This window comes from Staurois parvus, unplaced genomic scaffold (assembly GCF_062004578.1).
Source record: "Staurois parvus isolate SC_StPar_1 unplaced genomic scaffold, SC_StPar_1.0 ptg000420l, whole genome shotgun sequence".
NCBI classification, from domain to species: domain Eukaryota; kingdom Metazoa; phylum Chordata; class Amphibia; order Anura; family Ranidae; genus Staurois; species Staurois parvus.
Window position 1 is genome coordinate 3,592,503 of NW_028318216.1, and position 24,998 is coordinate 3,617,500.

The 24,998-nt window shown below is 41.0% G+C and overlaps 1 protein-coding gene across 3 annotated transcripts in view; it reads left to right on the forward strand.

Moving 5' to 3' along the window:
- LOC149454712 (glutamine--fructose-6-phosphate aminotransferase [isomerizing] 1) overlaps positions 1–24,998 on the forward strand; it is a 71,063-nt gene that overhangs the window by 25,059 nt on the left and 21,006 nt on the right. For all 3 annotated transcript variants that reach the window (XM_089687206.1, XM_089687208.1, XM_089687207.1), the window contains exons 2-5: positions 11,466–11,573; positions 12,519–12,626; positions 21,022–21,147; positions 23,820–23,878. In XM_089687206.1, coding sequence (XP_089543332.1) covers positions 11,466–11,573; positions 12,519–12,626; positions 21,022–21,147; positions 23,820–23,878 — 401 coding nt within the window. The remainder of the gene's footprint in view (positions 1–11,465; positions 11,574–12,518; positions 12,627–21,021; positions 21,148–23,819; positions 23,879–24,998) is intronic.

Consider the following 24,998-nt stretch of genomic DNA (forward strand, 5'->3'; position numbering starts at 1 on the left):
CAACACGCACACATAGGTGTGAATGGGCTTTAAGAGAAGTTGGAATTGATGTCACCATATTTCACTTGGTGAAGACTTGGCAGGTGGCTGTTCAGGATAATACAGGGCTGGGTCAATGCATTGGTGCTCAACAGAGCAAACATCATATTGGTGTTCTTGCGTCACAAGCCTTTCCTTTAATGCACTTATGCTTTGCTAAGTATAGATTTGTACTTTGATATTATTATACTGTATGGATGTGTCTAATTCTGTTTCCGACTCATAAACCAGGATAAGTGCCAAGAATGTTAGGATTCATGAATGCATCTTGCATTTAAACCAAGTAGAAGAGGCTGAAAAGCACTTATTGCACTGATTGCTGTCCGGAGTTTAGCCAGGCGGTTCAATCTCACAATCATTGCTTCAGCGTGTAATCTGACACGGCACGGCCAACCAGATCAATCAGCTCCATTCAACTGGTTCTGCCTTTCATTATAGAGGCATGTGCAGATTTTTCTACAAACTGTAAGGTTTTGTAGCATTACAGAAACCTCATTGTATTATGGCTTAGAATAAAAGGAAATTAAAGGAACAAACTTTTTGTATAACTTTGAGCTGCTGTGTAACATTTGATATATACACTCACCGGTCACTTTATTAGGTACACCTTGCTAGTACTGGGTTGGACCCCCTTTTGCCTTCAGAACTGCCTTTATTCCTCATGGCATAGATTCAACAAGGTGTTGGAAACATTCCTCTGAGGATTTTGGTCCATATTGACGTGATAGCATCACACAGTTGCTGCAGAGTTGTCAGCTGCACATCCATGATGTGAATCTCTCTTTCCACCACATCCCAAAGGTGCTCTATTGGATTGAGATCTGGTGACTTTGGAGGCCATTGGAGTACAGTGAATTAATTGTCATGTTCAAGAAACAGGTTTGAGATGATTTAAGCTTTGTGACATGGTGCTGGAAGCAGCATCAGAAGATGGGTACACTGTAGTCATAAATGAGAGGACATGCTCAGCAACAATACCCAGGTAGGCCGTGGTGTTTAAACAATGCTCAATTGGTACTAAGAGGTCCAAAGTGTGCCAAGAAAATATTGCCCACACCATTACTCTACTTGCCTGAACTGTTGATACAAGGCAGGATGGATCAATGCTTTCCTATTGTTCATGCCAAATTCTGACCCTGCCATCTGAATGTCACAACTGAAATCAAGGCTCATCAAACCAGGCAATGTTTTTCCAATCTTCTATTGACCAATTGTTGATGAGTCTCTGAGAATTGTAGCCTCAAGTTTCCTGTTCTTAGCTGACAGGAGTGACACCCGGTGTGGTCTTCTGCTGCTGTAGCCCATCTGCTTCAAGGTTTGACGTGTTGTGTATTCAGAGATGGTATTCAGCATACCTTTGTTGTAACAAATGGTTATTTGAGTTACTGTTGCCTTTCTATCATCTCAAATCATCTGCCCATTCTCCTCTAACTTCTGACTTCAGCAAGGCAATTTCGTCCACATAACTGCCTCTCACTGGATATTTTCTGTTTTTTGGACCATTCTCTGTAAACCCTAGAGATGGTTGTGTGTGAAAATCCCAGCAGATCAGCAGTTTTTGAAATACTCAGACCATCCCGCCTGGCACCAACAACCATGCCACGTTCATCGTCCTTTAAATCCCCCCCCCCCTTTTTTTTCCCCATTCTGATGCTCGGTTTGAACTTCAGCAAGTCCCCTTTACCATGTTTTAGATGCCTAAATGCATTGAGTTGCTGCCATGTGATTGGCTGATTAGCAATTGAACAGGGGTACCTAATAAAGAAGTGTGTGTATATATGTGTGTGTGTGTGTATGTATATATATATATATATATATATATATATATATATATATATATATATATAATTGTATTATTATTACAGGTACTTATATAGCGCCATCAATTTACACATATATCTTACTTTCCTATCAGTCCCTGCCCTCAAAAAGCTTACAATCTGAATTCCCTAACTCACATTTATACATACTAGGGCCAATGTAGACAGCAGCCAATTAACTTATATAGACTAATGCAGGCCATAGACGGGTCGTTCATCGGCCGAATCGTCAGATATTCACGCCGTTAGTGGGGCCAACCCGTTGGCCGTTTTTTCGTGGATCTTCTCGTTTATTTTTAGCAGTCATGCTGGAAAGTTGGTGGCAGCAACCGATTTTTCGTTTATTGGCCGAACGGCCCGTCTATGGCCTGCTTAAGGCTTCCCACAGTGGAGGGATGACAGTTGGATGATATCATCTGTTGATCGACTTCAGTACAACTAGCCTGTTTGTTTTTTTTTGTTTTTTTTAATGTAATCACTAGCAGCAGCAGTGATCAGAATACAATGGCACAGCAGGAGGGATTCTCCCATGAACACTGACTGTGTTGATGGGAAAATCGATTCCCCCCCCCCCCCCTGCAACCTGTTGTTGAAGGAAATAAATTTGCACAATCTATGGCTTGCTTTACCTTTTTAGTTGTTTATTTGGAACAGGCCTTTGAGAAGATTGTAAGCTACTCTGAACAATTGGAAAGTAAAAATGGAGATAGAAAGCATGCACAGAGTTTCCTCTTATTGCCATACAATGCAGAACCCAAACCCTGAGATCTGTACCCCTTTGTTAGGACCAATTGTGTTCAAATCTAGTATACAACAAATGATAAGATCCACTAGCACAATACAGACAATGCAGAACCCAAACCCTGAGATCTGTACCCCTTTGTTAGGACCAATTGTGTTCAAATCTAGTATACAACAAATGATAAGATCAACTAGCACAATACAGACGGGTTAATAGTGAACATTAACTCTCCAGCCCACTTCTTTACATTACACTTTGAGTTTTCAGAAAGGAACAAGTAAGCAGCCATGCCATTCATTTCCTGTATAGGATGGAGTGAAGCTGAGAGCGGCTACAGGTGCAGGGTACATGGCAACAAACCCAATGTTAAATAGCTTGCGATGTATACATGTGTGATTGCTAGTTCACAAATAGGCTTTAATTTGTTTTATTGAGGGTACAAAAGGTCACACAGATTTGTGGCAACACCTTTGACATGTTCAAAGCAATTTTGGGTAGGAATGCAGATGTCATTGCCTTGCTTTGTATGCATTTGACACACCTTTCTTTGGCTCAGGCAAATCTTGCTTGACATGTCACTAAACAGAAATTCTTCCTACTTTGCAGACCTATTATGACATGTTTACAGCTGACTGTGAATGAGGAAGGTTTACCTAGACACACCAGTCATTCTGAGATAGTACACTAAAAGCAAATGCCTCAAAAATTCATTATCTGGGGCATAGCACTTATTACACTGGATATAAAACAATAATTGTGGTCATAAAATAATTTTTAAATGTGAACTTCGCTGAATTCCAGTTTTGGGTGGTTGCAGGTGGGTTATGACAAGATTTCAATACAGCGAAACTCCCCATTTCTCTGTTTATTTTTTAATATCAAGGAGAATATACAAGAAATGTGCCACAATCATAATGGGGTTGACATCAAGGGGAAAGGTGTGTTCCATGGGATTCGCTCACCACTGGAGTCCTCATTTAGCTATTTAGTACTGGATTGTGTGACAGTCACTATCTGTGATTACTTTCAGTAGAAGGTTGGAAAAATGTGTTATCTTGGAGCTGAATGTTGTGTTTATCTGTTCATGGTGGTACCAGGGGCGGACTGATCATTTGGAAACTCTGGCACTGCCCGAGGACCCAGGGTCAGTAGGGGGCCCCATGAGATGCCCCTGGTACCTTTTTCATATGCTTTTTTGAGTTTGGGCAAGGACACGGGCCCCATGATCCCTTATTGCCCGGGACCACATGAGTTCTCAGTCCGCCCCTGGGTGGGACAGGGAAGCTGAAGGGCAGTCATATTGTGTTACCCATAAAATAATGGGTCTCAGTGGGCCTAATAAATACAGTGCCAAAGAAAGACCCAAAACTGCATTCCTTCACCAACATATTGGGGCCTTACATGGCCCCTTTCTTTCATCTTGAAAAAGGGCTGCTGTGAGGCTTCAAAATGTCAGTGGAGGAACATGGTTGTGGTAGTCCTTTCTTTGTTTGTGTGCTGTTTTTTTCTCTATTCTATGGGTTACGCAGTCCAACTGCATTTCAGCTTCCGTGTATCTCCATTAACAAATAAGCACAAGGTGGTGGTTTTTTTTTTTCTATTTTATGAGCCACAATGCACTTACCTCTTAGTTTGTGAGCTCCAAGGAGCTCCTAACCCTCTTGTATTGTATTGTATTGTTGCTGTATTGTCTCCCTTTATATTGTAAAGCGCTGAGCAAACTGTTGGCACTATATAAATCCTGTATAATAATAATAATCACAGGTAGCTGTGCATTCGCCATCAGTGGCGTTCAGGGTCAGGTCCTAGATTTGTTTGAGATTGTGTAACCCGATTGCCCTAACTTTATGGGAGTCTTTACAGACCAAACCCTAAGACTGGAAGCTGCCTTAGAAGTCATGTTTTGTGCAGAGTTGGTCTTCAATAACCATTAAAAAAATAAGAGATTATCACAGTTGAAGATATTTAACTATATTGAATGATGATTTTCTGATACTTTAAGTCAGGGTCTCCAAACTTTCCAAGCAAAGTGCCAGTTTACTGTCCTTCAGGCTTTAGGGGGGGGGGGCTGGACTATGGCCAGTAAAAGGAGAAAATGCTCTGGCACCAGTTCCCCATCATTGTGTTTAATGGGAGAAACAGGGCTCTGTTGTAAATATCAATTAGATAAATAGTGCCTAATTGGTGCCAATAGGGAATGGTGCTCTGTATTTGGTATCATTTGGTGGAATAGTGCCCCAAGGGCCAGGATAGGGGCAAGCAAAGAGCCACATCTGGCTGCAGTTTGGAGACCTCTGCTTTAGTCCCCTACATGTGGCGGACTCTGTTTGAAGTCTATTTGCTCAGTGGGGGATCTGTCTGCTGAGCATGTGGATGACTGGTCCGTGTCCACTCCGCTTATGCAGAGCAGACTTGCACAGCTCACTGTCCTCTATGGGAGATCGAATGTAAATGAACCGCCTGTCCGTTTACATCTGACTGATATCTGATCCACTAGACGGATGGGGAATGGATCACCATCCATCTTTTTAGTGGATAGGATCAGATCAGATGTACAGTGAGGAACAGAAGTATTTGAACACCTTGCGATTTTACAAGTTCTCACACTTAGAAATCATGGAGGGGTCTGAAATTCACATTGTAGGTGCATTCCCACTCTGAGAGACAGAATTTAAAAAAAAAAATCAGGAAATTACATTGTATGATTTTTAAAGAATTTATTTGTCTTGCACTGCTGAACATAAGTATTTGAACACCTGAGAACATCAGTGTTAATATTTGGTACAGAAGCCTTTGTTTGCAATTACAGAGGTCAAACGTTTCCTGTAGTTCTTGACCAGGTTTGCACACACTTCAACAGGGATTTTGGCCCACTCCTCCACACAGATCTCCTCGAGATCTGTCAGGTTTCGGGGCTGTCGCTGAGCAACACGGAGTTTCAGCTCCCTCCAAAGATGTTCTATTGGATTTAGGTCTGGAGACTGGCTAGGCCACTCCAGAACCTTGATATGCTTCTTACAGAGCCACTCCTTGGTTATCCTGACTGTGTGCTTCGGGTCGTTGTCATGTTGGAAGACCCAGCCACGACCCATCTTCAATGCTCTGACTGAGGGAAGGAGGTTGTTGCTCAAAATCTCACAATAAATGGCCCCATTCATCCTCTCCTTAATACAGTGCAGTCGTCCTGTCCCCTTCGCAGAAAAGCACCCCCAAAGCATGATGTTACCACCCCCATGCTTCACAGTAGGGATGGTGTTCTTGGGATGCAACTCACCCTTTTTCCTCCAAACACGACGAGTGAAGTTTAGACCAAAAAGTTCTACTTTGGTCTTATTTGACCATATGACTTTCTCCCATGTCTCCTCTGGATCATCCAGATGGTCATTGGCAAACTTCAGACGGGCCTGGACATGTGATGACTTGAGCAGGGGAACCTTCCGTGCAATGCATGATTTGAAACCATGACGGCGTAGTGTTCTACCGACAGTGACCTTTGAAACTGTGGTCCCAGCTCTCTTCATGTCATTGACCAGCTCCTCCCTTCTAGTTCTGGGCTGATTCCTCATCTTTCTTATCATCAGTCCTATCCCACGAGGTGAGATCTTGCATGGAACCCCAGTCCAAGGGAGACTGACAGTCGTCTTTAGCCTCTTCCATTTTCTAACAATTGCTCCAACAGTTGATCTGTTTTCACCAAGCTGCTTGGCAATTGCCCCGTAGCCCTTTCCAGCCTTGTGGAGGTCCACAATTTTGTCTCTGGTGTCTTTTGACAGCTCTTTGGTCTTACCCATGGTAGTAGTTGGCGTCTGACTGACTGTGGGGTGGACAGGTGTCTTTAAAGAGCTCAGACAGGCGCAACTAAGTAAGATTGAGTGGAGTAGAGGTGGACATTTTAAAGGCACAGTAACAGGTCTTTGAGAGCCAGAATTCTTGCTGTTTCTTAGGTGTTCAAATACTTATGTTCAGCAGTGCAAGACAAATAAATTCTTTAAAAATCATACAATGTGATTTCCTGAATTTTTTTTTTTTTAATTCTGTCTCTCAGAGTGGGAATGCACCTACAATGTAAATTTCAGACCCCTCCATGATTTCTAAGTGGGAGAACTTGCAAAATCGCAGGGTGTTCAAATACATCTTTTCCTCACTGTAGGTGGGTGTAAATGGACACATGTCCGTTTACATCCACCGCTCAATAGAGGAGACTGGAGGGTCTGAATGGACCTGCCTAAAAAATGGACATATGGACCTGATTAGTCTGCTATTGTGAAAGGGGCCTTAAGCTGATGTCCTGTTCAGGACTTCTGGAGAAGAGTATAGCTTATTATCATTAGCTGCTCTTGTCTGAAATGATTGAGAACCCAGAACTATAGGCTGTATAGCAGTGCTTATGTTTATTGTGGACAGCTAGTGAAAATCAGTCCTTCCTGTTTCCTATGGAGGAGAGGAACACTTTTTTGTAGATTTGCTACAGACTTTCCTGTTCTGCAAGTGCTCTTTATCTTTTTTCCACTTAGACATATTCTCTTTAATTAATTAGACTATAACCCTCAAGGCTTACATGTTAATAAAGCTGCTTCCTAATGAGCAAAGTGACTGGGTGTGTGGGATTGAGAGCTAATTATGCTGATTACCAGCCATTCCATACATGACTTATGGTTGAGAAGCTGTTCTCCTGGGTCTTATGGTGATTAAACTGTTCAGTTTACAAATTTGCAAATAGATTTTACTGTTTTGGTGGCAGTAAGGGCAAATGAGTTCCTAGAGCTGTATATGAAGGGTAAAGGACTCATGGCAACCAATAAAAATCCAGTATTCATTAAAATGAAAGAGTGAAGTTATGTAATCTGGTTCTTTATTGGCTGTTTGAATATCTGCCTATCCGTTTTTTTTTACCTGGTGATCCTATCAGTAACACAGATCTGTCCTGGGATGACAATCTATTTGAGCCAGGTATGAATTAGAACAGTAGCACTCAAATACCTTCATAACAAATCTATTGCGTGATGTGTGCTCATTCTAATTCTGAGCTCTTCATTTTCTTTTAATTACTTGATACTTATAAATGTCAGTTTAATTGGTTAGATGTTGCCTTATATTTGAAGAACTACTTCAATGTGTCAGGAGTGGCACTGAAATGTTTTGGTGTGAAGCAGGTCTGTCCTCTCTGTCTTTCTGTGTTGGGCTTGTCTACTGAAAGGAGTTTTAGTCTGGATGTAAAAGAGAGTGTGCTCGGTCTGGCTGGCTTCCACATTCATTATAAAGCTTACTTTTCTCATGTTGTACGTGCTGCTATATTTACTGGAAACCACAGCTCCCACCTATACAGCCTACATAGGCTGCCTTCATTCGGTACCCTGGCAGATCTGCTGGTTGGCTGTTCTATGAGGCCTGGGGGCAAAAGGAAACCTTGCACTTATTTTTTTGAGTTTTGCAAAGACTAGATGCCATAGGTGGGGGCAGAGGTGGATTAGGTGGAGGGGCAGAGTATCCAAGTTTTCCAGACACACATTGTAGATGAAATAAATTCTAACAGCTGTCAAAAATGGGAATTCTCACTTTGAGGAGGTTTCCTTTCATTCCCCCTACTGCTTTTGGGACGAGAAGTGAGAAGAAAGGAAGTAACTCTTCCCCCTTATCTAAAATATTTTATTAGGGTTGATCTCATCCTCCAATTTACTAGTAGATCATTTACCCAGGACTCCAGCCTGCTTACTTGTTCTGATGATTTAATGCAGTTGTCGCCAAACTGCAGCCCTTTGCTTGCTTTTATCCGGCTCTCGTGGCACTATTTCCTTTACCGACACCAAGAATGGGGCACAGTTCCTCCCAAAGACACCAAAGATAGGGTACAGTTCCTCCCAATGTCACTAACAATGGGGCCCAATGACACCAATGCTGGGGCACAATTCTTCCCACTGAAGCCAATGCTGGGGCACAATTCTTCCCACTGAAGCTAATGCTGGGGCACAGTTCCATCCAATGACACCAACAATGGGGCCCAATGACACCAAAGCTGGGGCACAATACTTCCTAATTACACCAGTGATGGAGCACAGTTCCTCCCAATTACACCTGTGATGGGGCACAGTTCCTCCCAATTACACCAGTGATGGGGCACAAATCCTCCCAATGATACCAATATTAAGGCACGGTTTCTCCAAATGACACCAATAATGGGGCCCAATGAAACCAATGCTGGGGCACAATTCTTCCCAATGAAGCCAATGCTGGGGCACAATTCCTCCTAATTACACCAGTGATGGGACACAAATCCTCCCAATGATAATGCACATTTCCTTCCATTGATGCCAACAATGGGGCCCAATGAAGCCAATGCTGGGGCACAATTTTTCCCATTGAAGCCAATGCTGGGGCACAATTTTTCCCAATGAAGCCAGTGATGGGGCACAGTTCCTCCCAATCACACCAATGATGCGGCACTATTCCTACCAATCACACCAAGGATGGGGCACTATTCCTACGAATGACACCAACAATGGGGTCCAATTACACCAATGATGGGGCACAATTCCTCCCAATGACACCAAGGATGGGGCATTGTTTACTCCAACTGATGCTGGGACATTTTCTACTCCTGATGGTCACAGTGTGGCCCCTCTAAAGTCTTAAGGACAGTAAACTGGCCCTTTTTGTTTAAACATTTTGGAGACCCCTGATTTAGTGGATACTATTGATGGATGATGAGTTTGACAATCCAGGATCTTGCAGCTTTTAGTACAAGTCAGCAAAATCCTCTTCTATATATCTGTCGCATTAAGCTGTAGGTAAGCTTTCTTGCTTTTAAACAAAAAGGCTTTTCTATTTGGCTTTCTGACATCTTAATCTCAATGCAGATGACAGATCTCAACAATCCGCTATTAGCAAATCTGTAAGCTTTCTTATTACAGACTAGGTCTATATTGGACCACCTAGAAAAAAGGGTGAAGCTTGACATAAAGATTAAAGAGTAGTTTCACATGAGTGCATGAATGTTCTTTTTACTGAATGGTCATAAAGACCTAAGCATGTGTTTGTGTGTACTCGGTAGATACCACCTGCACCTGACTTATGAGGAGACCGTAATAGCTCTACTGGAAAACTGAACCTGATGGACCTAAAAAATTCATATGATAGACAAAGGCCTGAAAATGAACATAGACATTGCAACTGTTCATCCTGGATGACCGATAGATGGTTATCTGTGGGTCTGTCCAAAAGGTGCAGATCCATTTGTCAGTCAACAGCTGGATGACATTGTGGGGGTTATTTACTAAAGCTGGAGAGTGCAAAATCTGCTGCAGCTCTGCATAGAAACCAATCCACTTTCAGGTTTTATTGCCAAAGCTCAGTTGAACAAGCTGAGGTTTGAAGCTGATTGGCTACTATGCACACAGGGGCGGACTGACCATTTGGAAACTCGGGCACTGCCCAAGGGCTCGGGGTCAGTAGGGGGCCCCATGAGATGCCCCTGTACCTTTTTCATAGGCTTTTTTGAGTTTGGGCAAGGACACGGGCCCCATGATCCCCCATTGCCCGGGGGCCCCATGAGTTGTCAGTCCGCCCCTGCATGCACATTTGCACCAGATTCTGAGTGCGCCAGTTTTAGCAAATCACCCCCTATGTGACTTCTCCTCTTGACACTTGATTATTCATTGGGAGGAGATTTCCTAAAACTGATGCAATCAGAATCTGGAGCAGCTGTGCAAAGTAGCTAATCAGCTTCTAACTTTAGCCTGTTCAATTAAGCATTGGCAATAAAACCTGAAAGCAGATTGGTTTCTATACAGAGCTGCACCAGATTTTGTACTCTCCAGTTTTAGTAAATAACCCCATTATCTTTACCATTCTGATGACAATTAGGGCTGATATGCGTACCCACAAACTCCCAATTCAGGTCAGGTAGATTAAAAACCGCCGTTTGCATTGATGGGCACCTTCACAAATGTGAAATGGAAAAGATGGGGTTAGTCAGGTCAATTCTGCAGGGCTCTGCAGTGTGACCACCTGAGCAATATTTGTCACTTCCGCTGTTCTGCCATGTCCTGTGCCCCACATTCTAATCCTGGTCACTAACCTAGGCCTTTCCAAACTATATACTTATGGATGGCTCATGGAGTAAGGATTGTGTTTTGCTGCATTACTGTTTTTTTTTTTTTTTTTTTTTGGTTTTTCTTTTAGCAAAAATCACTACTCTGCTGTTTTTAACTCCCTTGTTCCCACAATGCATCTCTGAATAGTCATTGTGTAGTTGTTTAGTTGCCATTTTGAGAGTTGTTTTGCCTGTGTGGAGCACATATGTGCAGTTGGCCATGCCAACTGCATACCTGAGTTACACACAGATAAAAAGCTGTTCGTTTTGTCTGCGTGGAGCCACACAGCACAGGTCAGACAACAACAGCAACCGCAGCAAAACACACGGGGAAATGTAGAAATTTACTGTATAATGAAAATTGCTGCGTGTCCATTGCTTTAAAAAACACGCCTAGCCATGGTTTGCTGCATTTTACCATGTTTAACTGCGCTAGAGAAGTGTTACAGCTGAAAAATTCCTCTTCAAATGCAGTAGCTCTGGGGGCGGGGGGTTTTCCAGCCTGAAAATGCCCCTGCCAATAAATGCCAATAAAAGCCTATGTGTGCATGGACACATAGGATAACATGCTGGACAGTTTACTGGCTGTAGAAAAAACACTTGAAAAATCAGCCAGTGTGCATGAGGCCTTACAGTCAGCAGTAGACTGAGAGCTGTAGCACATATTTTAACTTCCTTGTTTTTCATCTGTCGGGACCTGAATCTACTTGAACATCAATCACAGCTATCTATCTGTACTGAGCTTTGTTTCCTTTTTTTCTTTTTTTCCCTTCAGGAATTTTTGCTTACCTCAACTACCATGTGCCCCGCACCAGGCGTGAGATCCTAGAAAGACTTATCAAGGGTCTCCAAAGATTGGAATACAGAGGATATGACTCTGCAGGTGAGTAGATTTGGGATATTGTAGTACTTCATGTCATGTGTTGGACTCCACTTTGCTTTAGAGGCAGGAGCAGGAAGATGGTTGCTATTCTAATGAATAGATAGGCCATGTTTTTAGGAGATCTTGGTTCAGCCCAACAATTCTTGTAGGGAGAAACCCACTTGATTTTTTTTTTGATAAAAAAGGATAATATAAATTGTCACACAAGAAAATCACAAAGCAGATTTATAGAAGCTGAAAAAAAACAAACTTTATTTAAAGAACTATAAACCATCCAGTACACATACGCCTATTGGATCTAAAATGGATAAAATGCTTGGTTCTCATGATAGAATGGGAATTTCCCTTGCTTTGCTTGTTTTGCTGTGCTTTCATATGTGCCGAGGTAGAGGTTCTGACACACACACACTGGGTAACAAGTGTTCAAGAACTTGTAATGTTTATTAAAAAAAGACCTCCTAATATACTTGTTAAATTCTTTCTCATTGCAGTAAAATTACACAGAACAGTTGGCTTATGTGTAATTATCTCAGCATCTCTCCATCTTAAAATTATATCCTATTTTACAGATCTTTTAAAGGTTACGTATTTAAAAGTAATGTGCTTAAAGCAATATGACTGCGTGAGGGAGTTCTGATGGCTGCTTGCCAGTTCTTTGACAGACATGTCATTCACAGTGCAGATTCACTGCCTGGACCTAGTTGGAGGTTTTAATAGAATAGCAGCTTCCATTAGAGGCTTTACATGTTATTTTAATACAAATTTTATTAATTCTCATTATGAATATATGCACATGATCTGTGGCCTACGATTCGTTTTTAGGCAATCCTGTTCTGTTTCATAGATATGGATATTCACTTAACAGGCTTCATTAGGCCACATGTCTCTGCTGTCTGATTTAATTCTAAGGAACTTCTGACTTTCAGTGTACGTTGTTGCTTGCAGGTGTCGGTATTGATGGTGGCAACGAGAAAAACTGGGAGAACAACACCAAGAAAATTCAGCTCATCAAGAAAAAGGGGAAGGTCAAGGCTTTGGATGAAGAAATAAACAGTATGTGAATTTTTTTTCTTTAAAACTTGTTGATCATTTTGCTTTTAAATTGGAAATTGATTCACGCAAAGGTTGAATATATCCTGGATTTCCCAGGACCTCCCTAGGCTTTTTTTTTTTTTTGCACACAAAACGTAACATTGTCACACTTCTGACTCTCATAGGTCAAGGCGGCAGTTGGATGAATGTTTGTGGGCATTATGCAGGCCATAGATGGGTCGTTTATCGGCCGTATTTTCGTCCGCACGGAAAATCGTCCGATATTCACGCCGTTAGTGGGGCAATACCGTCGGCCGTTTAATTTTATCGGTCATGCTGGAAAATCCACGAAAAACGGAAGTTTTTCTTGGGAGATTGGCAGCATCTCTGCCAGCAACGACCGATTTTTCATTTATTGTCTGATAAACGACCCGTCTAAGGCCTGCATTAGGGTATTTGGAGAGTGTGCATATGTGTGGTGGAAAAAGGGTGAGCTTTGACGTTCACATACTGCACATGTACGTCAAAGGGGGGCCAAGGTCTCTGTGCTGATAACATGCTCATTGCACGATTCCAGCACAGGGACAAAGACAGCTCTCTGCTGGTGGGAAGGGGTTAGGCCATTTTTATGCCTGTGTGTACTTGCCCCAAGGGAAATGTCTGGATGATTTGGAAGTAGTTATGCCATAACTGTAAACAGAAAGAGGTGCAATCATTGCATGACCACATCTACCAAGCTGTACATGTGGGAAAGGTCTGCTGTTGATTGATTGAAGAATGAATAGTGATCACCAGCTGTATTAGATTTTTTTCGCACATCTGGTTCCTCTGTATATATTAGTGTTGCCGCAAATGATTTGAAAGGTATGTTTGCTTAGTGCATTGATTTTATAACTAGAAATTGGTTTACCAATGCATCTGTGCAAACCCTGAAAGTTACAGGCCATAGAGATGTAGCAATATGATGTTCTCTTGAAGACTGGCCATCTATCAAGCAATTTTCTTTCCTTCAACCACGGGTTGAAGGAAAGCAAATTGCTTGACTCCCCCATCAATACTGAATGTGGTGATGGGAAAATCCTTCCCACTGTGCTAATGTATTCTGACAGCGGGAGGTTTCCCGCCCTCAGAATACAATAATTACTGCTGCTGGCTGTGGCTGGCGGCAGTAATTGTATGGGGGTTAAAAAAAACCCTGACAGGCTGGTAGTACTCACGTCGGTCGATAGACTGACTTCAGTACAACCAGCCCTTCCCATAGATGGATCGAAATTCAGTCTGTCCCTGCTGAACTGAATGAATTTCAGATAGTCTATTGCTAGCTTAAGGATCACTATACACATTCAGATCTGAATGTACAATCTCCTTTTTAGATCTGCCAAGAACTATTTAGTACACAAGCCTGTCTGCTTGATTACAGATTGATTGGATAGATTTGGTACGTTCTCATATTAAATAGTTTTTGGTAAATCTAACATTTCCCATGGTCAAATTGTTACTTGTACGCCGATCTTTAGACTCTTGTTGCTACATGAACATCTCAGCAGTTAGCAGTGCTTCCAGCTGTATAGAAGTGGTGAGAACATGTTGCCTTGACTAAATTAACTACATGTTTAGACAGCAGAAAGTAGTCGTAGCATGGCTTCCTTTTCCTTAGGATTTTATCTCCGTTGTCACCACTCTGTTCTTGTTTTTACAGTACGTCTTGATTAGCTTTGTTAGACAGCTCACTATCCTAATACAGCCATAGTACTATTGATCTGGAGTGCCCCTGAGAGTTAATATTTCTCTATCTCTCTTTTTACCCTCTTTAGGCCAGTTGGCGTCAGTGCTGCTCTGCAGTGACTTAATGAGCAAGGTTTATTTCTGTATTTACTAAAAACAGACTGAATAGTGGGAGTTTTCCTATCCCTAGCATTACATGTACACATGAATTTAATAAAAAGCTCCCTCACCCCTCTTCAGTGTCTCTCTGTTTGAAATCTGAAGCTGTCTTCAGAAAAGTTGAGTTATTTAAATACCTTGTGGGGGCCGAGGTCTCCAGCTTGCAGGGCCAAGTACTCCTTTTTTTTTTTTTTTTTTTCTTTGCCATGCTAACCAAACACTAAGAAAATATATATTTTTTTCCTTCAAAAGGAAATGGTCAGTGGTGCTCCGGTGTCACAGCACCATTAGAGTTAATTGTTTGTATCCTGGAGAGCTGTAATGGAGTTCTCTCTGGCCACAGCAGCAGAGTTAAGGACTGCCTACGTGGATGTTCGATGAGGGATGCTGAGCTTCTCCTAATGACGTGTAGCCTAACATGTTGTGCTCCTTTTGCTGGGCTCAAAGCCTGGTCTAAACTTTGTTTTCCAATAAAAACCGTTTCAGGAAAATGTCATTTATTCACATTACCCCACTGGCTTCAGCTCTCCTCCCCCTGCAGCTTCAAGCCTGCCAAAGGATTTCATAACGGAATTTAGGTAACGCTAACCCTAGTGAGCTTTTAAGAAATAAATATATGAGATGACCTCTGGCCCAGCTGGAAAGGCCTATTGTAGTGACCTTTTTTAACTAGTTGAATTTACTATTTTATTTCAAATCCAGCTTTGTTCTGATTTATTTTCATTTCATTTGCTTGTTTAATGTACATGAATGCTAACCCCCAAAGCGGCCCATTTCCTTTTGTCGTAAATTCAGTTTTCTGATTGCTCACAATTAAACCTATTTACATGTGGTTTTAGTGAAGGGGCCCAGCTCGTTGGTTTGTGCAGGGTCTATCAGACCTTTAGAGAATTCTGTATTGCTTGGCATGGGAGGATTGCATTGCCCTCTTAAACGTCTTCCCCCATTGTCCCTTCTGTCACAAATCCAAAAACGGACAGATTATTTCTGATTGCAGATAGAGACATGTAGATCATGTCTATGTCCCTGCGGCCAATAGTGTTTTTCAGAAGTACATTTTTATATATATATATAAAGCCTGAGGTTAGATTATAGACGAGATAGAATTCAGCAGTTTCAGCTTGTCAGTTTTTGTTAGTGTATATGAAGCCTTAATTCTATATATATACAACTGTGTACTTGGGGCAAACTGTGCATAGGCTGTAACTAGCGCTTTAGATTTTTTGCTGCTATGTGAGCAGAGAATAATTGCAAATTGGCAGAAATTTTCCAACCCACTTAGCAAACAATAAACATTTGGAAGACTTTGGCTTAATTTATTTTTTTCCCCATACATGGTAAAGTGGAGCTCTCAGTAACTTAAAGTAGTTGTAAAGCCTAAACCTTTTATATCTTAAAGTGCATCTATAGGGTAGTTTTTTTTTTTTTCCCCTTCATGCATTCTATGTGCGCAAGAGCAACTGCTGTACCATGTCTCTCTCTCCTTATTGGTTGAGACACAGCAGCCATTAGCACCCACTGCTGTCAATCAGATCCAGTGAGGAGGGAGTGGGGGGTGGGACTGAGCCATGCTCTGTGTCCCATAAACACACAGAGGCAGCTCGGGAGCTTGTTCTGGGGCACTTGGCACTGGGGAGGGGCCATAAGTGACAGCGAGGGACCCAAGAAGAGGAGGATCGGGGCTGCTCTGTGCAAATCCATTGCACAGAGCATGTAAACACAATATGTTTATTATTTCTATGAAGGAGAAATCGAACCTTTAGAACCACTTGCATTCCTTCTTTAAGGTAAAAATGTTTGAGCATTTGTATTGGGCCTCTTGCACACTGCAGCTTGAAAAAGCTAAATACAGCGTGTTTTTTTTTTTTTACTGATCTTGAAATGCAGCCCATTGGTTAGAATGTACCTGTACAGACAGGCATGTAAACAAGCGCTGTGTATTCTTAAGTAAAAAAAAAGAGAAAACTTTCACTATCTGGAATAACCATGATCACGGGAGATTGGCCCATGTCCTTTGTTCTGACCCTTCTTTACTCTCAATGGCCCCCGCTGCCTCCCCCCCCCCCCCCCTTTATGTTCTCCTGGTTTCAATGACGACAGGTAATGTCCCATGTTCGTTCTTTTCGCTCTGTCTCCGACGTTCTCGTCCCTCCGACTGGCTTCGAACAACTCCTGCTTCAATCTGATCCTCCCATCCATGTAGTCTCCCAATTGTATTCAATCTTCCTTTGTGCATCTTCTCCTGACCTTCCTTCTTATACCCGTACCTGGGAAATAGATTTACAACTTACCATCTCCCCAATAGATTGTGAAAAAGGCTTCATCTTTACACATGCGTTATCCGTAGGTTCCAAAAACCATGAAAAGGGCTTTAAACTGCTCCCCAGATGGTGTAGATGGCCAGCACTTCTCCACCATTTTGACCCTTTCATCCCCGACGTTTACTGGTGTTGTCAAAGCTCGGGGGGTACTATACTTCATATTTGGTGGTCCTGACCGCCTATACGGAAATTATGGCAATCTATTTTTGACCTGTATAATAAACTGATGACAACATTGGTCCCTCCATCCCCAGAGCTAGCACTTCTCTCCCTACTACCTGAATCTATTAAATCAGTGAAACGGGATATCTTGAGACACCTGGTGGTTGCTGACCGGGCAGTTATCCCCCTGCCATTGGAAGTCCACTGCTGTGCCCTTCCTAGGGGAATGGGTTAGTGAGTTGGACTCTATCCATGACCTTGAACACCCGTTGACCCGGAAATCGGAGAAAACAGATCTGAAACCCTTTGGTCCTTGTTTTGCCACTCCTCCGAATTTCACTCCTGGGTTGCCAGTGGAGCGGACCCCTCTCTGACGTAGCCATGGTGGGGCAGGAATCCCATTCCCGATCCTTCTCATTCTTCCCTGCCACTTCGTATCAGTCCCTCTTCCTCTTTTTTTTTCTTTTCTTACTTTTCCTTTCTTTCTTTCCTCTCCTTTTTTATTATTTCCCTTCTTTCCTGACATGTCATTCTCCAGACAACCATTCGCTCCCATTTTTCTACTGTTATTGAATACATTCTGAGATGTGTCCCCGCACCAGGCAACTCCGGCCTCCTACGCTATAGATCCCGGGGCTTTGATCTTGTTAACACTATGGCTACTTCTTAGTTTGGCATAAAAGAAGAACAATGTATAATATTCAATCTGCCTCATTGTATCATATGTATGTTATACTCATTTCCGTGATTATTGATATATGCGGATTGGTGCCTGCCCCTTAATCCTATACATTTTCTCTTATTGTACTTATCCTTTTGTTATTATCTGCCTCATTGAAAACTTAAACTATGATTGAAAAGAAAAAAATGAGAAAAATCTGCATTCCCGGTCAGTATTTTGTGCCAATACGCGCATATGCACGCAAATACGCGCATATTGACAGAACTATTGATTTATTTTACATAGGAGTGTATTTGTACGTGAATGCTCAAACATCTGGATGTGTGCATAAATACACACAGAACAAATTGTCTGAAATTCCATCCAAAAATGCTGATGCTCAAACATCAGTACCGGGTGCAAGAGGCCTTATGGAACATTTATTAAAGTGGAACTGCACTGTATCTGAGGACCATAAACCAAAAATGCTATTTAATTCATTGTTAATATTCAAAGAAAACTCACCCATCCATCCATGTCGCCATGCTTTATTTTGCTATGAATTAATTTTGTAAAGCACCCCCTGGTATTTCTGGAAGTGGCCATCTTGAGTAAGGACAGATGATTCATGTAGCACTTATTTCCTGGAACCCATCTGCCCTTAGCTCAGGCATTGGCTGAGCTGACAACCCTCCCTCCCCTCCTGTTATGACATAATTTGCTTGGGCATGGAAATCGGGAAGAAATTTAAAAAATAAATTTAAAACAAGTAAATATGATCTACTTTCCTATCTATTTATTAATGCAGCATAAGGATTAAAAATGGTCAATGGTAATTGAGACAGTGAAGTTCTACTTGAAACACAAATTATTATATTAGCATCATTTAAGGGACTGTCATCACTATTGCATGTCATCTGTCAAGTTATGAATTATCTGTGACAACTTTGCCACATTAGGGGGAATGACAGAGAGAAAAAGCTGCTGTGTTGACGCTGGGTATATTATGTATCTCCCAAGGGTATGATCCTTCAGCCAACAATCAGATCTCTGTGCATGGCCAGCTTTGGCCTGTCTTACATTTGTACGTTGAACTTCAGAAATGATGCCATCATACTGGTAAAGGCATTCCTTAGCACCGTGAGAACCTAGAACACATGTGCATTCCCCCCGGCTTTAGCAGTAACCTGTACATTACCCCCTCTTCCTGCCTTTCCATCTTCTTACGTTATAACTTGCCCCCAGGGGAGATTACAATGGCAACAGATATTTGCACTCCACTAAATTAAAACCATTTCTAGGGAACTTGCACAATGGCTGTCTGGAGAGTAAATTTATGGAGCAATATTTCACTGGATTCTCTGTTGGCTTTTCATTCTTGGGAATCCAGGCTGGTATTTGTTTGGATCACAATCATGAGGAACAGTAAATGATTAGTGACTGTAAAATAAAAATTGCATTTATTTACAGGAGCTGTAATTTACAAATGTCTTTGAAAACCGCATCAAGCTTGACAAGCCTGACAGACTGTTCATTTCACAAAGCTAAAACACCAGGATAAGGAGCCTTATTTTTAATGGAAAGTGAAAGTTATCTTCAGCTAAATCCAATGAGATTTAAAGCGGTATAGAGCCCAAAACTAGAAATGTAATAAATTGCAGCTTACCAGTCATTCGATGTGGCTGCATCAGTTTTTGTGCCTCTTTACCCTATGTTTTCACCTGGTGATCTGACCAGTTACACACCTCCTGTATTAGAGTGCCTGCACTCTGGATTAAGGAGCACAGTAGGCACCTTTTGGACAGCAGCATTGTCGCTCTGGGACCAAGGAGTGTTAGACGTATTAGCAGATTTAAATACACTAACAAATTGAAGCCAAACTCCAGCTCTGTTTAACCTGCCTGGCGGTATTCCCGAGTGTAGCTTGGGGTAAAGTTTCAGCACCACAAGCGGTAACCCCGAGTTACACTCGGGCTTACCATGCAGCGCTGCTCCGGGATCTGTTCTTCACTTACCTTGTCCCGCGCTCCCGCGATGTCCCTTCTGTAATGTCCTCCAGCCGATGCTGGCATCTGTCTTCCGGGGTCCGTTCCCTGCGACGTTGGGACGTACGGGGATCGAACTGGCGGGAAATTTGAAAATTGTAAAAGTGACATTCACTCAATACACTAAAATCACATAGTATAACATTACTGTATCAAACCATTTCACATACATTTTGTCCCGAGTGCTTTGTCCTGTGCCCTGCCTGCATTTTTACTGTTCTTTCTGCCTGGAAACTGAGAAATGTCCATGGCGTCCAAAAAGTGTCCCTTTAGGTCAAAATCAGTTTTAGACCAGCTAGAGAACAGCGATAGTAAATTAGAACCACTTGCAGAATTGAGTGATAATGATTTGTGGGGAAATTCGTCATCAGACACTGAAAACGATTTTGCAACTTTGCTCAGTGATGTGCGAACTTGGCGCTCTGTTTCAAATTTCAGTGTTTTTGGTTTGATTATATTATTGAATTAAATTTATTATTATTATATTATTATTTTTTATGATTATTTATTAAATTCTAATTTATGATTTCATGTTTCAAATTTTAACATACCCGGGATGTTTACTAGACTCTTGTTCGGACAGATTTCAGTGAGTTATTCCTAAAAATTACAGGCCTACAATAAAAAAAAATACATATTTCCATGCCAAAAAATGTACCGCTTGGAGCACAGAAATATGGACATAATCAGATCGCTAGGGAGGCTACAATCAGTTACAGTAAACGTTTTCCTTTTGGAATATAAGTTTTACATGTATAAATAAAAGCTGATCATTGCAAGCACCCCTGTCAGTGCTAAATGGTTTATCTCATCCCTGTAAATGGATATATCTGGAAGAGAGGTGGTTGTTTTGAAAAATGACAGACTTTCTGGCCAGATCACCTGATGAAAATAGATGTGATGGCTGCATTAATGGTCTTTTTTCTAAGAATTTGTAAGCTGCAGTATAATAAATGTTTGCTTTTGGGTTTAATACTGCTTTAAAAACAGCAGTCACATGGGCACAGACTGAAGGGGGCTTACCTGAGCAGGTCTGATTTACCAACCACTTGGGCTTGCCAAAACCATTCATTGGATTTGTATCCAGTCAGGCAGGCTGCCATACTACATAGTTGATCTAGATAGATCTAAAGGAGATTGTTAAAGATTGTTATGTGTATGGTCAGCTGTAGCTATCTACAGATCAAACAAACGTTTAAAACAATTTGAACATAATTATTATTTTTAAATAACCAGATATAGTTAATATTATATAAAACATTTTCTTTAGGTTTTGCTGTTGTTTTTCACTGTACTGCTTGATTCTTTGGAATGTTGAAAACCTTTCAACGTTTCTTTTACAGAGCAGGAAAGTCTGGACCTGGATATTGAATTTGAGATTCACCTGGGTATTGCACACACCCGCTGGGCCACTCACGGAGAGCCCAGCCCCACCAACAGCCACCCACAGCGCTCTGACAAAAACAATGGTAAGCTAACTGTTCATGTACATAATGTTAAATTTAAATTGGTTAAAGGCTGAATGTATTTTACCTTCATTCATTCTGTGCATGAAGATAAAAACTTCTCAGTATGCAGATCCCACTATACTTGCCCAAGCCCAATCACGATCCAGTGATGTGCACGAGTCTCTGCCTCCTCATTGACTTCCGCTGCTGTCAATCACAGCCAGTGAGGAGTGAGCGGGGGTGGGGCCCATCTCTGTTTTTGTGTGTCTTATAGACACACAGAGCAGGGCTTGAGAGCGAGCATTCACAATGCCCCCATAGCAAGTGGCTTGCTATGGGGACACTTGGAAAAGAGGAGGAGCCAGGAGTGGCGGCGGGGCATCTGAAAAGAGGAGGATCAAGGCTGCTCTGTGGATAATCACTTTAAACAGGATCCCAATATAAAAAAAGTAATGCATCAATAGTATATTCACCGCGCAAACCACACACCAAAAAAAAAAAAAAATTTAATTGCCTAACAACTTAATAAGTGAATAGAAAATAAATTGAATAAATCAATAAATAAAATCTGTATAGTGCCGCTGCCTTACATAGTGAATACATCAATATTCATTCAACATATCTTTGCAATGACCAGTGAAAGCAGCGCAAAAAATCAAGTATAAAACAGTGACATAAATGAATATACAATTAAATAATGTGCTATAGCAAATAAATATATAAAAATCAATTAAATTAAATCTGTAAAAGTCCAATTCATCAAATGCACAAATACTTCAGATAGACCCACCAGGAAAAAATAAATAAAATTGTGATTGAATAAAAAGTCCTTCTGTTCTACTAAAGTCCCCATGTGAGTAAAGATGATTACTTGAATATGTGCATAAAACTTCACTCAAGTATCACCATGTGCTCCAGAGGAAAGCCTCCCCCAACTCAGCGGCACTCACCAGATATCATGGCTCATCTAAACTTGATAGACAATTGCACTTGTGATGTGTGTCAAATAAGCATCCTCAATCACTTAGCCCCTTGGAAATTAGAGGCTGAATAGATGGCAGGGCATCCTCCAAAATATTTACTCCATCACTTCCACCATTATCTCAGCACTGTCCTGCTGTACACATTTATTTCTGAAGATGGTCCCTGGGCTTCAAAAATAATATGTACATCAGGACAGTGCTGAGATAATGGTGGAAGTGATGGAGTAAATATTTTGGAGGATGTCCTGCCATCTAATTGCCAAGGGGCTAAGTGATTGAGGATCCTTATAACGTCTGACACTCACCATGAGCGTGATTGCCTAGCAAGTTTAGATGGGCCACGATATCTGGTGGGTGCCACTGAATTGGGGGAGGCTTTCCTCTGGAGCATGCGGTGACACTTGAGTGAAGTTTTATGCACATATTCAAGTAATTTTGAATATGCTCACGTGGTGACCTTCATCAGAGGGACATTTTTTATTCAATCACAATTTTATTTTTTCCTGGTTGACTCATTTTGAAGTATATGTGTGTTTTGATGAATTGGACTTTTTCTGATTGATTTAATTGATTGATATATATTTATTTGCTGTAGTACATTATTTTAACTGTATATTAATTTGTGTCACTGTTTTACTCTCCAGTCCTGGTGATGTGCTAATATCTATCTCCTATAGTCTAAAAATTACACTTGTCTGTCTATATCTAGCCTCCTAGCCTAAGGCATTGCCAGGCAAAAAGAGAACAGAGAAAGCAGGAGAAGGATAACAAAATAACTAGGTTGGATGTTAAATCCTCCCCACCCACCCACCCACCCACCCAGGGTCCCTTTTTAAAAAGTTCAGAATGTCCAGGATGCAGGAAGGATTGGTGATTATGTGACCACTGAGATCAGTTGTCAGTGGTCACATGATCATGAGCCAGTCCTGCCAGCTACCGATAGTTAGTTTGAACTGATTGCTGTCTTTTGACAGCTCACCCCCTGTGCTGGGAGCATGCAGTGCTCCCACACGCCACCAAGCGACACGTATATGCGGCAGTTAAATGTTTGGTCATTCTCCACTCAAACAATTTAAGGAAAGATAGATATATATTATATTTATATATATATATATATATATATATATATATATATATATATATATATATATATATTTTTTTTTTTTTTTCCGTAAGGTTGGTGTCCATGTTTTGTTCTTTTTTCACTTTTGGAAGTTATTAGAACATTTTTAGCTTTAGATAATTTTATACCTGTTTAATTCTGTGCTTTTTTTGTTTGTTTTACAATGTTGTCATTTTAAGTATCATATAGGGTAATTACATAGAGATTCATAGCTTTCAGCAATAGCGCCTCCCTCCCTTTTCCTTTCCTGCCATCAATTACGTGCAGTGCCTCCTGTAGGGATTGCAGATGTGTAGAAGGGTACAGTGTATCCTGAACAGACTTCTATTTCTAACTAAACATACAGAAACCTTTTTTTTAGGGTAATACAGAGGGGTCTGCACTTTTAGTGTGGAAATAAGTTCTGTATTGTGGATTGCAATAAGTAAAAAGATATTTGTAAAGAACTAAGTTTTTTTTTTCCCCCATACTGTTGGTGTATGCATGTAGCAGACATATGGCTCCCAGATTTTTCCTGTCTTTGAATCATTCATGATTGAGTGCTTTTGTAACACCAGGAAATAATGTCACATTTCTTCCCCTCCTAGAGTTTATCGTGATCCACAATGGCATCATCACCAACTACAAAGATCTGAAGAAGTTTCTGGTGAGTTGAGTACACCAATTATGGAATTGATATACATCCATGTAAACCAGCAGTAAGCTTTATGCATATAAATATAGGTCTGCTTACACAGAATGTACAGCTGTATTGAATCGTCTACTGTAGAGATCTGGGGTGCCCCATGACAACCAATTATAAATCAACCTATAGTAATATGGCTGCACCACATTGACTAGATGAATTAAGTGGCAATTGTCATTGCACTAAAACTGATGCTAGGGCAATAAGCTTGTGGCATTAGTTGGTAATGGGCTTAAAAAAAAAATCTTGTAACAAGTGGCCCCCTTTTGTGTTTATCTCAAGATCACAATATTGTGCATACACTTAAAGTGGCACTAAGGGCAAAAACTTTTTTTTTGGCTAGTGTAAAGGGGGGGGGGGGGGGGTTATATCCCCTGTCAGGTTTCTCTTCACTTCCTGCCCCGCAGCCAAATGAAGAAGTGAGAGGAATTCCTCCAAAGCAAGAGAATACCTGTTTGCCACCAGGACTTGCGTCCCGATTGGAAGATTTCCCCTCTATTACTGGGGACAAACCAAATTTTGGGATTTTCTTTTACTTTCAATGATCATGGTAACCGTGACAAATAGAGGGGTGTATCTCCCTAACTAAGGCACAGGCAGCAATAAAAACCTACTAGGTCTTCTAATCCCTCTCCACTCTATCCAAAACTTAAAAAAATAATGTTTTGCTTTTTAGTTATAGCTTAGCCACTTCAAGTCTGGACACTTTTACCTCCTTCCTGTCCATGTTACTTTTCAGCTTTCAGTGCTATCACACTTTGAATGACAATTGCGCGGTCATGCAACACTGTACCTATATTCATTTTTTAGCATTTTTTTGAGAGAGATAAAACTTTTTATTTTGGTGGTATTTATTTACCACTTGCATTTTTATTTTTTTTGCTATATAAATGAAAAAGTCCACAAACTTTGAAAAAAAGTGTTTTTCTTATAAAATTTTGCAAATAATCTTTCTTCATAAATCTTGGCCAAAATTTATTTGGTTATCTTTTTAGTAAATAAAAAATAACCCAAATTAGTTTATAACCAAAAATGTATAATTTAAAACATTTTTTTTTTACATTTTTATTTTTTTTATATT